The 17785-nt window shown below is 36.9% G+C and overlaps 1 protein-coding gene across 1 annotated transcript in view; it reads left to right on the top strand.

The window, feature by feature from the left end:
- RPS6KA5 (ribosomal protein S6 kinase A5) overlaps positions 1–15464 on the top strand; it is a 186888-nt gene extending 171424 nt beyond the window's left edge. The window contains exons 13-17 of the mRNA XM_007180869.3: positions 1125–1295; positions 4672–4863; positions 10283–10442; positions 11828–11991; positions 13616–15464. Coding sequence (XP_007180931.1) covers positions 1125–1295; positions 4672–4863; positions 10283–10442; positions 11828–11991; positions 13616–13855 — 927 coding nt within the window. The 3' untranslated portion in view covers positions 13856–15464. The remainder of the gene's footprint in view (positions 1–1124; positions 1296–4671; positions 4864–10282; positions 10443–11827; positions 11992–13615) is intronic.
- Positions 15465–17785: the final 2321 nt, after the last annotated feature.

Genomic DNA, 17785 nt, shown 5'->3' on the forward strand with positions numbered 1-17785 from the left:
AGTAACATCCCCAAGGTCATAAGTAAGTAGCAGAACTGGCATTCAGATGCAGGTTTGACTCTAAAACCTATCTCTTAAACCACTATAGGTCTTGCCCCTCATTTTTTTAAAGCTTGCTGGCATATACTTGTAGCAGACCTTTAGATCTGATCTTAATTTGTCTGATGTAGAAACTCAAATTAGCATGGTCTCTAATAGCCTGGGAGCAATTCTCTTAATAAAAGGGTTATTCACCTTCTAGAATTTGCCCATTATGTGCAGGATAATGTATTTATAATCATCTTTTTAATGAAGCAATTTTCCTGGACTTTGCTAATTCAAAGGAAAGCATACTTCGTTTTGTTTGTTGAGTAACATTGGTGTTATAAGGCATAGCACTTGAATCTGAATATTGATTTGTATCTTTTTTAAACCATTTGTGTTCATCGGAGAGCTGATGTAATTCCCTTGCCTTTCAGTAGCTCCTACATTTTTTCTTTATGGGAATGTATGCAAAACATAGTAAATACATGACTTTTAATACTATTTAATTAAGATAATGCCTTGGGATCAAAAGCAATTATTTAAAAAAAAAAAAATCCCGAAGTGAGTTATGGGTATTTGGCATAGGAATTAACAGGAACACTGAAACTAATCTGTTGAGCCCTAACAGAAGATTTAAAGTGACATCATCCAACTGTGCCTTTTTTAAAAGGTAAATTTGCCATTAAATGTGTGTGTCAGGCCTCCTGGGGGTAGTTGCCCATATTCCATCAGTAATCTATATTATTTAAAGCAGCCAATTTCACATTATTATCTGTACTAGGTTACACTTTAAGAAGAAAGATATGTACACTTGATAGAGAGGGTTGGAATGGAATTCAAGTGAAGAATTAGTCAAGGAAAGGATATACAAAGATTTCACTGCAGTACTTGAAATTTTCCATTACCGAAATAGAACTCTAAAAAAGCCACATTATCCTTCAACTCTTTCCTCTAAAATACAAGGATCACCGTTGACTATTTTAACAAGGGACTATTTAAATTTATTGGTTATAGTTCATAGTCAGGAAATGTTTTATACGTTGATAAGCTTCTCCTCCTCTTCATTAAGGCCCTCCACATTATTCTTCTTTCTCTTCTAGCTTCACACATTTCTAGTGATGGAACTTCTGAACGGGGGAGAGCTATTTGAACGCATTAAGAGAAAGAAACACTTCAGTGAGACAGAAGCCAGCTACATCATGCGGAAGCTTGTTTCAGCTGTAAGCCATATGCATGATGTTGGAGTGGTACATAGAGATTTGAAACCCGAGGTATAAAATTACATGTTTTTTCATATAATGCAATCTAGCATCATTATTAAATATCCCCCAGATACGTGTGGGCTTTTTTGGGGGGGGGTGTTTTGGTTTTTTATTTTCAGGGCTTTCTGCTAAATAGATACTTGCAAATATCACGTTTCTTGCACTTTTTTTTTCTTTTCTATTTCAGTCTAAAATAAATTTGTCTTTTCGTTCTTTCTTTTCTTTTTTTTTTTTTTTTTGCCAGCTGATCATCTTGAGGTTATATTTGTAAGTGTGAGAGCCTTTTATGGAAGAAATACTTTATGCAACAATTGTGGACTAAAAATAGCAATGGAAATTTTTGTCGCAGAAAATAATGCCCCTCCTATATGTATACCATTTTAGAGGGGTTTTAACCGTGTATTTTGAAAGCTTATCTTTCACTTTTGTAATCAAATTGATTAGCTCATGAATAGCAATGTATGTTGTTCTGTTCTAAATTTTTAAATATAAAGCATTGTCTTTGTTTAATGAGTTATGCCATCCTTACATGTGCTTTTCTTTGCTCATGTACTATAATATTTATAGAACTGTGTAGCAATGTAGAAGTAGCAGCTTTTTATATATTTCTTCTTTCAAAAGGTTAAGAAAGAAGGTTCTAACTCTAGAATGATCCCTTTTTAGTATCAAAAATATGAAAATTCCTCCCTTTTAGAAAATCATCAAAAGAATAATGAAAATTGAAAAACAAAACCCAATAATTTATAAAAGAATAACAATGAATCATCCTCTACCCTATACAAAATTATATATATTTACTATCTAAAATAGAATTTCAATTTTAACTACGATGTGATTATAATACATTTTTAAGTATATTTAAAATAATAATTTGGTGTTTATTTTTGTATTAGGTTACAAAAGAATATTTCTCAAAAAGCACCATTTTTGCCTTTTATTTAAGTACCTTGGATTATTGGTAGGAAGAGGACGTTTTTAAAATGGAATTCTGTGCCTTCAGATATAATTGACTGAGTCCCAAAGTATTTAAGCTTCTATGTACTTTCTATTACTGTTATTCATATTACTCGTAATTAATCAAAAGTGAATTGTGTTTTATGAACTTGCAACTATGATAGCTACCCCTCTGCTTCCTTCATCACAATTCTCACTCTCCCACACAACGCCCACTAAAAATATGGTGCTCTGTACATTGGAGATTAGCTGTCTATTTTTAAATGTGAAAGCATACCACTTAAATGTTTTTTTTTTTGATAGACAAGGAACAAGCATGTAATTTTTTTAATTGAAAAGATCTGTTCCATGACTGTCTAGAATTCATTTTCACATGTTTTATTCTTTGATAACTGGCCATCTGTCACCTCATGAGTCTCAAATGATGCAACTGTCCTCTCCAGCGGAATTGAAATTTGCCTTCCTATTTTACTGACTAAAAAGATACTCACATAGCTTAATTCTAATCTGTCATAAAGATTTTCCTTCAAATAGTCATTTGAAAAGAAGAATTGTCTGATTATTAAGGACATTCTACTACCATTATAGTCCTAAATCAACATATATTTTGGAGACATGAAAATGTGCCTTGGTACTAACATTTTCTTAATAAAATAGCTTTCACTTTGACTTTTAAGTGGCAGAGTATATTATTTTCAAGCTAAAAGTTTAATCCCTTTCACATTGATGTAGCATTTTAAGATCTGACTGTACATCTTTTGGTAGATATTTATGTGGTATTCATATTCTGCAAAGGCAAGATAATTTCTAGGTGAGAATCAAACAAATTTAGAAGCCGGCTGACATTCTTAGTAAGCTGCTTTGTATTTTTCAAACTGGTCCCCATATTCTTGAAAGATGAGACATTCTATCAAACTAGTTTCTGGCAGAACTTGAGACAAGGATAAATGTGGTTTGAATGACTAATTCCTGCCACTTCTGACCATGCACACCCAACTACACTTTGAGAATTGGGAGAGGAGTGCAGAGGGGTGTACCACGTCTCCTCCATTTCAAGATCTAAGAACAAGGAAGTCCTTAGCCGGTCTTAGTATAGAAGACACTGAAGTCATTTCCAAAGTCTTGTAGGCTCTGGGAGGACAGGCCAGGTGTGCTTCATCCACTGCTCTGTATGTAGCACGGTGCCTTGTGCTGTGGAAGAGTTCAGGGGTCATTTGCTGAGACTTCTCCCAAGTACCCGGTCCATGAACCCCAGCTATGACTTCAGTTGTGGTGAAGCCTTCCATTGAATTATATTCACATTTTAATTCCATCACAAATTCAGGATTAGGCATTTTGTATAATAGAAAATTTAAGAAAACTTTCAGTTAATTTTTTTGCTGCTTTCCTACCACTTCATTCATTTTTAACGTTTGAATGGGGGCCTAGAAGATTTTTCTTCTTTGTATCAGTGAAGCATGCTATGATATATATTATTTCACTTCAAATAATATTAAAAAGCAAATTGTGTTCCAGAACTGGGGAATAATTTAATGATCAAAAAGGCATAACAGATTTTGTTAGGATGTCTAAAGACAGTATAATCAGATTAAATTACTGTGGGTACTAGCTTGATGTACTAATAAAAATGGTGATTTGCCCATCAGTACAGTTAGATTTTTTTAAACAAGTGGTAAATACAAAAGTAATCAGTAAAACCTTAGTGATTGACACGGCTTGGCAAATGATTCAAAATAACAATGTTTTCTGAATAATAGAGGGTAATATCCATAAGCATCAAAAATGTTCAAGTATTAACTGTTTTGGAAAAAAATATTTCTGAAACGTATGTCTCCACCATGTATTCTTTAATAGGCTTTACTAGATATTATGTATAACTATTTTATTTATGACTTCATTCAATGGACGAATATTTACCAAAGCATCTACTACATGAGAGAGTCATGAATAAGGTAGACGCAGAGTTGCTGGCCTCATGGAATTATGGTCTAATGTGGGTGAAGACATTGAACTAATATTGCAGAGCTGATAAGTGCCAGGAAAGAAAAGTAAATGCTAGAAGAAAATATAATAATTTCCATCTTCTGTTTGGTGGCATCTCTAAATGAGGATTAGATGCCTGAGAGCCAGGTTGGAAGGGAGGTTGGTGGAGGAGGTCAAAGACAGACACAAGCAGAAGGGAAAGCATAGACAAAGAAGAGGCATGGTCCCATTGAAAATGTTCCACATGACCTTGTACAAATTGATGTGATACAGAAAAGTATAAAGCAGAGAGCAACAGTACGCTGACATCCAGGTCCCAGACCTACCCCGTCAGACCTTTCTGTATCTGAATCCAATGTAAATAGATAGAAAGGTAATATTGCATAAATGCATCACCAAGTCCCATGACATTTTAACGAGAAACTAATGAAGTGTTTGTATCTTGCAGAATTTATTGTTCACTGATGAAAATGACAATTTGGAAATTAAAGTAATTGATTTCGGGTTTGCACGCTTAAAGCCACCCGATAATCAGCCTCTGAAGACGCCGTGCTTCACTCTTCACTACGCCGCCCCAGAGCTCTTGAATCACAATGGCTACGATGAGTCCTGTGACCTCTGGAGCTTGGGTGTCATTTTGGTGAGTTCATATGTCAGGCCGTTAAACACAGTCAGTTCTCTGATGTCCTCTGTATATCTCTGTCTTTGCTGTTTTTCTTAAATTTGTGAGAAAATTGGCAAATTGGTTTTTCTTTTCAGTAAAAGGCCTGACTGAAGACTATTTCCCTTTCTTAAAATTTACATTGGAGAAAATGTAGGAATTTTTATTTTGGTTTATTTTGGAATATTTAAGGCAACTGTGTTTAATGTGAATTACAGTTATGTATATATGTATTTTTAAAGAAGCAGTAGTATATTTTCATAAGATATGCATGTTAGATATAATGTGAAAATAGCTAAGTGACTCATTAATAGACTAATATTTTAAAATATATTCTCTGAGGTTTTCAGGCTAAAAGGTAATTAAGGAATATCACTTAGGATAAATTAACAAATTAATAGAAAAAATTAAAAATATTTATAGTAACTTATAGTAATCGTGGTGAGCATGCTTTTCACAAAATCTCCTTGGATGCCGGGATCAGAAACAGAACATTAAGCTAGAAAAATCTCGGCATGTATTTTTCTCAAAATTGCTTTACTTTTTCTGCATATAATCTGTAATACATAATCATAGGGAGAAGTTTTCAGACAACAGAGAAAGATATAAGGAACAAAGTGAGATCACTTGTAATCTCATCATACAGAGATAATATTGTGTAAGCTCTTACTCTCCTCCCATCCCTACCCCCATTATGTATGCTTTATATCTTTCTACAGATTTCTCTATATATTTGTATATATATTCAGGTTTTTTTAACAAATGAGATTATGTTATATATGTAGTTTGATGTCTCATTATTTCCTTAGAATAGATTCCTAGGAGAAGGATATATAGATCTTTATTTTGACATATATTTCCTTCTAGAAGGTTTATCAGATCATGTTCTCATCAACTGTATGTGAATACATAGGATACTATCAATTTCAATTTTAAATTATTTCCTACTGTTGTTATAATTTGCATGCATTTCCTTGATGAGTATTCAGTTTGAGCATCTTTTCATGTATTTGAACATTTTTATTTTCTCTATTATGAATTGCTGTTTATGAGCTTTGCCCACTTTCCTATGGGGAAATTTTTCTTATGGAAACTGAAAGGTCTATTAAGGATTTTAATCCTTTGTCTGCCATTAATATTGGATATGTTTTTTCTGGTTTTTCATGTCTTTGAAAACTTTGTTTGTAGTAATATGGGGTTTTAATTTTGTTTTTTGAGAGGCTTAAATAGAGAAGTTTTTTTATTTTTATGTTGTAATATATGTTAGTCTTTTCCTTTATGGTATCTGGCTTTGATGTCAGATTGTCACTCCACCCCAACCCAAGATTATAAAAATATTCTCTTAAATTTTCCTTTAGAATTATGTTTTATTTTTATACTTATGCACTCCATCTGGGATTTATTTTGGTGTCAGTTTGTTTTCCCCCAATGGCAGCCAGTTGTCCTTGCAGGATGGTTCTTTTATTTTTAAGCTTTATATGGTTTTTATTTCAGCAGTTTTAAGTCATTATTTATAATTTTCAAATGAAATTACATATTTATGAATATGATTTTTAAATTAAAATAAAAAACGAATTTCTGTAGATTTGAGAGTTTTGTTTGACTTAAACTGATTACAGTAGCACTCTCCTAAAAAATTCGTCTAAATAAAAAAGAGCCTTTCTTTTTTAGCAATAATATGTTTACCCCTTGTAAAAGAGCCCTTACTTAAATACAGGCCAAATATAATTACCATGCTTTTTAAGGTTTTAAAAGACAGTCTTAGACATGCAGGCAGGTATTTTAGAGCCTCCAAATGCCCTGTCTATGGAAATAACTTTGTATAATGGCATGGAGAGAAGCCAGGCTTCTCTCTAGATCTAATTGTCAAGTTTTAAACGGGAACAGGGGACAAAGAACAGATTAAATGATACCACAAGAGTACAATCACAACGTCCAGACTGCGGGAAGTTCTACAGGACAAACAACCGAGTTTCTCCAGCAAATAAATTATGAGAAAAAAATAGCCTGGGAACCTATAGATTAAAAGACACTTAAGAAACAATGTTTACATCTTACTTGAATTCTGATTCAAACAAATTCTAATTTCAAATCTATTTATTAAATTCAAACTCTAAATCTAAGTCATACAGATATATTTATATAATGTATATAACACAATTGGAGAAATTTGAATATTGACTGGATATTGGATGATACAAAGGAATTACTGCTAATTGTTTTAGGTGTGATAATAGGTTGTGGTTGTGGTTTTTAAAAATCCTTGCTTTTAGAGACACGAAATACAGATGAAAAGCAGTTAGCACCTGCATTAAACTGTCCAAAAAAAAAAAAAAAATAGGAATGCTTTGCAAACTTTTCCATATAAATGAGTGCATATCTCCAGAGGATCTAGATACAAAGCCTGAGCTATCCCATAGTAAGCACAAAATTTTTTGGGGGGGTCATCTGGTTTGCCTTAGAAATCTATGGCCCTTTTACATGTTGCATCTAATACACATGAATATGGATACTTTAATATGAAAATAATTTATGTTACCCCCATTGGGTAAAACAAATACTTCAGGAAGATGCATCACGTCATATCATGCAGCTTTGATTACAACTCAGTCTACCTCATGCATGTGCAGTTCACTGGAAATTCACAGGACTTTAATTAAAATAGAGTTTACACAGTGTCTTAAGTCTGCTTGGGGCCACCATAATGAAATACTGCAGACTGGGTGACTTAAACAACATAAATTTATTTCACAGTCTGGAGGCTGGGACGTCCAATATCAAGGTGCCAGAAGGTTGGTATCTGGTGAGGGCTTTCCCCTGTGGTTGCAAACAGCCATCTGTTCACTGCGTCCTCACATGGCCTTTCTTCAGTGCATGCACTTAGAGAGAGAGAGAGAGAGAGAGCCAGCTCCCTGGTGTCTCTTTTTGTAAGGACACTAATCCTATTGGATGAGGACCCCACCCTCATGACCTCATTACCTTTACCTCCATAAAGGTCCTACCTGCAAATACACTCACATTGGGGGTTGGCTCTTCGGCATATGAATTTTAAGGCACACAATGATTCAGAGCTTAACAGACAGTATTTAGAAAATCCACAAGATGGAATATAATAACATTTAAAACATATTTCTTCAAGTGTTTTATTCAGGATTTCTTATTTTTTCACTTTCTTCCCAAAATTTTGTTGTGAAAATTTCAGACCTAGAGAAAATTTGGGAGAATAACACTGTGAACATTTAAACACGTTGCCACATTTACTTTTCCTTTCTCCCTAATTCCCTCTTGTGTGTATATACATACATATATATACACATATATAGAGAGAGATGTATATCTTTATGTATATAGATACTTTCTTATCACACCATTTGCAAACAGTTTGCAGGCACAGAATTATTCTTAACAGAAGTTGATTCCTGGATAATCAACTAAATTGTAAGATCTTGGAGTTGAGAGGAGCCCTAAAGTTTGTTTAATTCTAACTCTTCCAGAAAAGGGATCTTTCCTACAAAGTCCCCGTCACCAGTCTCCTTTAAAGATTTCCAAAGACGGAGAATTAATTTTTCCACGCAACAGCCTGTTGAATTATTACACATGAGAGCAAAAAAACTGTAATATGAAGGATATTTTCTCGTACTTAGCCACAGATGTATCTGTTAGGAAGTGGGGTAAGATAAGAAGCCGAGCAGATTCTGGAAAACTACTTGGCAGTATCTACCAAACATACACAGACCAAATGACCCAGCAGTTCCAATCTCAGGGATATAGCCAACAGAAATGTGTATTTTTATGTACCAAAAGACATGTACAAGAAGATATATAGCAGCATGTTTCAAAATGCCCCAAACTGGAAACAGGTCAAAATCTTCATCAACAATAGAAAGATATTTTAGTCTGGGTTCCCCAGAAAGCAGAACCTGAAGTTAAAGCTTATGTTTTATCATGTACGTAAGGACCATAATCCCAGGGAGGCAGGGAAAGAGGGAGAGCAGAGGGTGCCCCATTGAGTTGCCACCTACTGTTACCAAGTGGAGCTGATCACTTGAGTTCACGGAACCAGGACCTCTAACTGAGCAGACCCTAAGGCTGCAGGAACAGGAAACGTGAATTCTATAAGTGGGTCGTGCACCCATAGAATCTACATATGGGGGACCCAGCAACAATGGATCAGCCATTGGTTCAGCACAGTCCTAAAGGACAGCACCCCAACCCCACAGGGTATTGTCCTGAGCTGGTGTCTTCACTGAGCTTTTCATGTTCTAACAGGCCAGCTGCACCCAAGTGAAAGAATGCCAACCCACCTGACAAGTAGGCCCAATTTCCTTTCTTCCTTCATCAGTTGATCATCAGGAGCCCCCCTCAGTGAGGCCATAGGTGTGAGTTAAGGAAGAAGCATTGGTGCAACAGAGAGAGGTGATGTGCACCTATGCATGTAATTTGCTGTGCCTTCTGGACCTCCTCGGGTTGATTCTGAGTGTGCCGTGTCCATAGTACAGCGACTGCTGCTGCAGCTTTACGAATCAGTGCATCTGTTGATCCCCAGTACACAGTTTTGTTCGAGCTTCAAGGAGCCATTTCAGCTGACTACTCGTACTGGCTCCAGGTGTCCCTGCCAGGATGTTGAATCCTGAGTCTCAGACAAGTGTTTCCATGGCAATAATTTCTTCTCCGTCAGTCAGGTCTTATGTTCCACACACCCACTCCAGCTCAGCATCTTCAAGATCCATTCGCATTTGTGTCCCCTGATCCCTGCTGGGCCATTTTAGCCAGGGCCTGCAATTCCTTTGGCATGTACACATCCCCCTGTCAACATTAATACCATCTTTTGAGATGGTTAGAGTATCCCTTTTTTATTCTTCTTGTCTGAATACAGTTATCAAAATGGTTTTAAATCTTGATATCACACAAGTCTGAAATGTGTTGGTTGTTTCAGTGATTGAAGTCATGTAATCTTTTTTTAAATTTTATTTTATTATTATTTATTTATTATTTATTTTTGGCTGTGTTGGGTCTTTGTTTCTGTGCGAGGGCTTTCTCTAGTTGCGGCGAGCAGGGGCCACTCTTCATCGCGGTGCGCGGGCCTCTCACTATCGCAGCCTGTCTTGTGGAGTACAGGCTCCAGACGCACAGGCTCAGTAGCTGTGGCTCACGGGCCTAGTTGCTCCGCGGCATGTGGGATCCTCCCAGACCAGGGCTCGAACCCGTGTCCCCTGCATTGGCAGGCAGATTCTCAACCACTGCACCACCAGGGAAGCCCCATCATGTAATCTTTTAAACGCAGTAATGCTAAGTGTAATATCTAGGAAATTACGCTAAGTTGGTAATGAAATTACCAGAGTGGCTTTGATGGTGATTTTGGCAGACATTCTGTTTTGCTCCTTTTTTTTCTTGATAGTATACAATGTTGTCAGGGCAAGTTCCATTCCAATCTCATGACAAAAGTTTGACGTGCACCAGTGCGGTAGAAATCATGAAGAAAATTAAAAAGGGAGATTTCTCCTTTGAAGGAGAAGCCTGGAAGAATGTATCCCAAGAGGCTAAAGATTTGATCCAAGGTAAGAATCTAATGAAAAATTTCGTATTTTATATGATGTGTAGTGACTGAAGTGGAATCATACCCACGACATATATTTGTTTGTGAATTACTCAGGGAATCCCTGTGTGTTCTGAAAGGTTTCAGGCTACTCTGTGCAGCCTTATTTTCTTCTCAGAACACTCTCCCTCAGTAATCTTATCCACGTTCACTACGTGAACTACCACTTGGATCCACCAGCATCTCAGTCTCACGCCTCCAAAATGAACCTCTTCCTTTTTACTCTCCTTTCCCCCAAGCATGTGCCTCCTCCTTTCCCCCTCTTTTTACATGGCCACGAAGCCAGATCACCAGGACAGGGCCCAGCATCACCCTAGATCCCCGCAACCCCCCTCGCCTTCCGCAGCCAGGCACCCAGTCCTGCGGGCGCAGCATCCCTCCCAGCCACCCCTCCTCCCCACTCACATGGCTGTCACCTTAGTTCTTGTCATCGTCTCTCTCCTAAAATCCACAACATGCTTTCAACTTGTCTCACTTCCTCTCACTTTACGTGGTTGTCATCCGTCGGCACAGTGACCTTCCTAATAGCCAAATGCAATCATGCCTCTTTTCTGTTAAAAATCCTTCAGAGAATCCCTGTGAGCCTCAGGTCAAACTCCAGAGTGCAGCCTTCACAATTCAAAGCCCTTCACAGCCTGGCCCTGCCTGCCTCTGCTTCCTGTCACCTTCGCTCCACCATTCTCGAACACTTGAATTCCTCAAATGTGCTGAGCGCTCGGATTCTGCTCGCCTTTACATGTGCTATTCCTAATCCCTGAAGAAGGGCACCCTTCTTCATCAAACCCACTACGGCTCATCCCCCAGGACTCATCCCCTGGGAGCCTTCCAGGGTGCCCGCACTCCCCAGGCTGAGCCTTTCCCCTGGGCCTGCCGTGCGCGTGGCTCGTGCTACAGCACTTGTCGTGTAATGTGATGAGACCTGGGTTTTGTCTGTGTGCCTCCCCGCATCTCTTCTCTGAGTGTCCATCTGCATACCTCCACACTCCCTAACTTGTAGAAGATGTTGGTACATGAATGAAGTAAATCTCGGTACTCTTTGTTTTGGGGGAGTTTGCCTGGTCACCAGTGGGAGTCCTTGTTTTAGGTGGTTATTTTCTCCTGATTGGAAAGCCAGCTAGCCTACAGCCTCCAGATATAGGCTACTGTGGGCTTTATTATTAGCATCCGGTATTCACTAGGGGATTTAAATGTACATGAAAATGTACGTAATTACCTTTGTAGGAGGTTGACGCCTTACAGAAACCATCATGTCTTGTGAACATAATTGAGATCTATGTCTGAGGTTGATTTTAAACTATGTTTGAAATGACAAATCCTAAAATAAAAATATCTTATTTATTCCCACAGGACTTCTCACAGTCGATCCAAATAAAAGGCTTAAAATGTCTGGCTTGAGATACAATGAATGGCTTCAAGATGGCAGTCAGCTATCCTCAAATCCTCTGATGACTCCAGACATTCTAGGGTCTTCAGGAGCTGCTGTGCACACCTGTGTGAAAGCAACCTTCCATGTAAGGCTCTGGGCTCTGCACTTGTAAGGCGGTTTGGAAAGGGATCAGATAGATGTTCTTACTCTATAATCTATTGCTAAGAGACACCGTCTTAGCAATACAGTTTTTAAAATGGGTTCTTTTAATTTTAGATATGCTTTTATAAATCCCTTCATGATATAAACACATTCATAAACAGAAAGTGCATGGGGACCAGAGTCACCGCTAACCCACAAAATATTTATTTGACATTTAGAATGAGTTTGTGAGATGAGGCAGTAGTCTGATATTTGAATAGTTGAAATTTTTGACTCGGTAAGGAAAACAACATGCATACTATTAGAACTTTAAAAAAATTTTTGTTATATTGAAGTATAGTTGATTGACAATGTTGTGTTAATTTCTTCTGTACAGCAAAGCTATTCAGTTATACATATATATACACATTCGTTTTCATATTCTTTTCAATTATGGTTTATCACAGGATATTGAATCTAGTTCCCTGTGCTATACAGTAGGACCTTATTGTTTATCCATTCTATATATAATAGTTTGCATCTGTTAATCCCAAACTCCCCATACATCCCTCCCCCACCCCTTTTCCCCCTTGGCAACCACAAGTCTGTGTTAGAACACTTTTTCTCTCAAATAAGCTAAATGACTGTCTGTAAAAACTGTAAATGGACATTAGGAACTAAGGCACATGTGAAGGTCCATTCATTCAAAAATCATTTTGTGCATAATATGTTCTAGAGACTGTGAGGGATAAGAAGTAAATTAATTGGTATTAAGTAAAGACTGTATACTTGAAAGGCTGAGACTGCATAGCAATAACTGTAGATTCTGCACATTCGTGCCAAGCAGATGCAAATACATTAAGGATAAGGAGCCAATGAGTTAGAGAGAAATAAAATTACTTCTGAAGGGATTATCTTGAGAAAGGAGACAGGATAGCATTTCCTCTTCAGCTGCAGAAATGGATTAAAATATTAATGAACTGGGATCTGGTGGGGTGTGAAGAGATGAACTGCAAGCATTTGAGGCAGGTGATCCAAACCTTCTCAGTGACATATGATGTAAGGTTGTCACTTTAGCAATGCCTAAGCTTGAAGCTAAGAAAAGTAAAGACAGGCTGCTGTGAGGAGGAAGCCAGGCTGAGGTTTATAGAGCTAATCTTCTCTGCATATATTGTGTCCAAGATGTACCCAAATTGCATTGACGTGGGAGTGGAGATCAGGGGCTCTGTGTTGGGACTTTGTGGTTGGAATTTTAAATCTCAGACACAGAACTAGTCAAAGTAATGGAGAGAGGTGAGTTAGATTGCTGATATTCTTCAAGAATTTCCAGTCTGTCAGTGGTTTTTTAACTGAGAGGTAGCCCTGCCCTCTTCAAAATATTTATTAGAATTGTGACTCCTGGACGCCCTAACATGTGGATTTAAACAGAGCCCTCAGAAACCCTTTCCCATGAGCTTCTGTACCCTGCCTGGAGTTTTGGATACAGTGGTTTTAAGGACCATGTTCCCAGAACAACTTGAAGCTGTGGTTGCCAAGCTTGCCAAATGCAAGTTCTCTGTAAGTCATGACTGCCAGGAAGACTTCAATCCTTTTACCTTCACGGGGGTTCCCCTTGTTTTCTCCCCTAGGCCTTTAACAAATACAAGAGAGAGGGGTTTTGCCTTCAGAATGTTGATAAGGCCCCTTTGGCTAAGAGAAGGAAAATGAAGAAGACCAGCACCAGTACCGAGACGCGCAGCAGCTCCAGTGAAAGCTCTCACTCCTCTTCCTCCCATTCTCATGGCAAAAGGACACCCACAAAGACATTGCAGCCCAGCAATCCTGCCGACAGCAATAACCCAGAGACCCTCTTCCAGTTCGCAGACTGAGTAGCATAGGAACGGTAGCAGCATAACAGATGATCCATTGTCCCTTCAGCTCCCTCATCGTGCGCCTGCGGCCAGGTTCTGTGCTTTGAAAAACGTGTCCCATTGGTCTCCTCGGAATCTGCCTCGCAGGGAATTTTTTCAGGAAAACCCGATTGGTTATCCTCATCCAAAAGCACTGGACAGAGAATGTTACTGTGACTAGACCACATGTCATGCTGTTTAGTGACCTAGCATGGTACCAACAGGACTGTTTCTGAAAGAGCAAAGATGTCAGTTTAATTAGGGACGGGTGAGATTTGAGCTGCTGACAAAGTAAGTCACAGGTTCTTCAGATGTCTGCCAGCAAGAGTTCCTCGTACTGTGATGATACCTTTTGCTTCACCCTGTGGGCATCGTGGGCTTTTAAGAGACTTGCACCCTTTGAACAGTGATGTATCAGCAAAAAAAGGTCTGTTTTGAAAAAGAGTCTGTAATGAATTTTACGTGTGGCATAAACTTATTTCTTCAGAGAGGATTTTAACTTATTGTTTTTATTTTATGGTTACCTATGACGATAACCTGCTAATTAGTAATCTTTTTCTAAAAAGTAAAAAGAAAAGATATGAGAACTTCAGGTCCCACGCTCTATATCGGGGACCCATCTGAGATGCATGCTAAGCTACGTTATGTTTTTAATTTTGCACTGCTCTTTCCTGGCAATTTGTTTTAATGGTTATTGCAAAATACTAAGGTACATGTCTCTGTTTTAAGTAATGTTGCACTTTATAAAAGAACATGAATAAAGCAAGCTATTTCATAAAGTGCACTCTTTAAAGCATATGTACTGTATTTTTGCCTTTTTCCCCCGCCCCCCATTATCTACTTTAAATGTGCCCTCACATCCCCCTTCCACTTTGGATGCAACAAGTAGAAGGGGCCTTGTATAACGTAATCATTAGCCCCAGAGGCACTGATGTGAGGAACACCTAAAGGGAAATTCTATTAAACACTGTGCTTATTTGTACACTGTGCTGTGCTGCAGTGAGGCTTTTCCTCCTGTAGTCAGATATTATGTACATAATACTTTAGAATTATAACTATGACTTGTTTTGAAATTTTTCTGTTAAATTTAAATCCAGAAAGCATATTTTATAAACTTATGCAGAGCACTTTTATTGCTCAAAAGTTCTGAATTCATACCGAAAACAAGTGCTGTGTGCTGAAGACATTTCACTGAATGATTGCTGCATTTTAAAATATGATTAATTCATCCCCTATGCAAAAAAAGAAGTGATAGGATTTGTATGTTGTATTTTCTTTTAAAGCCATCACACGAAATGTCAGGACTGAGAAAAGCGATTTTTTGCGATGTTTACAGGAATCATGCTTAAAAAGGCCCAACATGTTTATTTTGTAGTTTTTGTTAATGATAACCTCTTGAGCATTAGTTTGGAATTGGGCATGATATTTATTTATTCCTTTCTTGAGATAATAGCAGCATTAATTTCAACCAGTTATGAATACTAAAAATATTGCACTCTATGTAATAGTATATTTATTACTGAACCAATGTATATATTAATAGCACAGGCAACAAAAATGGCAAATATTAAACTATTTTCAAAATGTATTATCCTGTTCACATTTTTGTCCACAATGATTATCGGAAATAACTTTTTATACTTTTCAGTGGCCCAAATGGCTACCTAGTTCTCACTGAGTCAATGAAAATTTTGTACTGCTAGCTTATGGTTGTTCTTAGTAATGACGGGAAATCTTAGGTGCATTATTACCAAACAACTCTGTAGCTAATTCACAGAATGTGACCCCATCAGGCACAGGGTTACAATAATCAAGAAAATGTCCATTTATAGCTATAGTAAGGTTGACTATATCTAGAAATGTGTTAGCTCTTCAAGACATTTTTAAAACTGTGCATTCTAGTAGAAGATACTAGTAAAGTATAAACCAAAGGGACTTTGTTGCTAAGGGGAAATGATCCAGAAGAATGGTTGGTATACCCTAATGACTGATGGTGTAATTGATGCATTGTGAATATTGGAAATCAGTGGGTTTCACTTTCATTTATTTTCATTGCCTCTTCTTCTGGAGGACTTGACAGAAAATGAAATGGTAAAATGGCAGGCAGAGTAAAAGGAAGGAAAGAGAAGGCTAATTTATCAACTGGTGAGCCTCCTTGAATAATCTAGAATGGGCTTTTGAGAAGAGGTCAGAAAACACTCAGAGTAGTGCCCACTTATAGAATATCTTCATCCTCACTCTACTTATAAATACAGAAAGATGCTGAGTTTGCAGCAGTTATGGTACATGCAGGCTGTCAGTGTCAGTGAATTGCACTTTAAAATTCACAAGGCTTTTGTTTAGTCACATCAAAAATAAACTAAAAAATAATTCATATGAAAATGTTAAATGAAAGAACTCTTTTTGGTATTAGGAGAAAAACAGAAGTAGGTTTAAGAGAAACAAATACATACACTAAATTCTCTTTGTAACAGTTTTGGAGATAGAGCCAAATCATCCCTTCTCTTCTTCCTTTATTGATTATAGTGTATGTAATTTTCATATCATCATAAATCCTGACTCATATATTTTGTAACTATATATGGCTAATCGAGAGGCAAGAATAAGAAAAGGAAAGTAATAGAGGAAAGACATTTTAAAAGACCAGTTTCTTCTAATTACTGTGCCAGATCCTATGGTTGAATGAATTAAATTAGCTGTTTTGAAATTCATTAATTCTTCCAAACCTCTATAAAACAATAAACCACTGAACCACTGGAACAGAAAATCAAGTCTTCTGAGTTAATTTCAATATTCTGGTCCATCTTGGAATTACGGATTCATTTACCCTTGAAAAACTGCCTTTTATTTATTTTTTTATATTACTGCTGATTTCTTAAATAACTATGATATGCTGATAAAAAACTATTACTGATACATAAATAACTAAAATGGCTTTGTATAAGGTAAGTTATTTGAAAGAAACCTACTAGGATAGCTGTGACTATTTTTTTTAATACGGGAATTCCTTTTGTATCTCAGTTTTTGGAGTATGTTCTCAAATACTTTATAAAAGTATACAATTTAAAGTCTACTTATTCACCTTGCCCACATTTCAAGCACCTGTTATTGTCATATTTATTAAAAACAGGTTACCTCAAAATGGTGAAAATTTCTAAGTTATTGGCCCTATATGTGTGTTAGACCACATTATTACTTTGGGTTTTCTCCCAATGATCAATAACATGGTCTAGGTGATTGTATGATCACATTTCTGATATTCTTAAGATCTAAGTAAATAAGTTAAATACTGATATGCTACTTACACCATAGCAATATAATTATAGATGAATTATTGTAATATAATGAAATATCTTTCAATTGTATAACTTTTGGACCCTCAAATGTCTTACACTGTAACACCCCAATTTCTGGCCTTTAATTAATTTATTTACCCCACACAAGAGTCCCCCTTTATTTGATACCTTTATCTGGCACTAAAATGAATGTAGCAGGCTCTAATAAAATTCAGAATTTAAATTCAAGTTATTATAAAACTCAAGGAATGGAAAAGTAATCATAAGATAACAGATGCATCAAATAAATAGTTTAAGTATAAACCATCCAAAGAAAATAGCTGCTACAGCTGCATAAAGGTTTTGTTTGCTGTCTTGTTAAGTAACTCCAAATTGTGATATTCCTTAGAGAGAATGTTTCCCTTAAGGGTAATTATTTAAATTTTGTTTATATGGGGCAAAAGTATATTTTCAAGGAGGCAACATTTTTCATCTTAGAAACATTTTGTTAGTCTCATTTCAGTCCTCATCTTCAGCATTTCTTACCTTTGAGATTTCAAGATATTTCTTCTGAGCCCTTTTCTTTGTATGCCCAGCTCCCTGTTATGTAATTAGGTAATTGTGTTTCCCTTCC

This window comes from Balaenoptera acutorostrata, chromosome 3, assembly GCF_949987535.1.
Source record: "Balaenoptera acutorostrata chromosome 3, mBalAcu1.1, whole genome shotgun sequence".
In the NCBI taxonomy this organism is placed as follows: Eukaryota; Metazoa; Chordata; class Mammalia; order Artiodactyla; family Balaenopteridae; genus Balaenoptera; species Balaenoptera acutorostrata.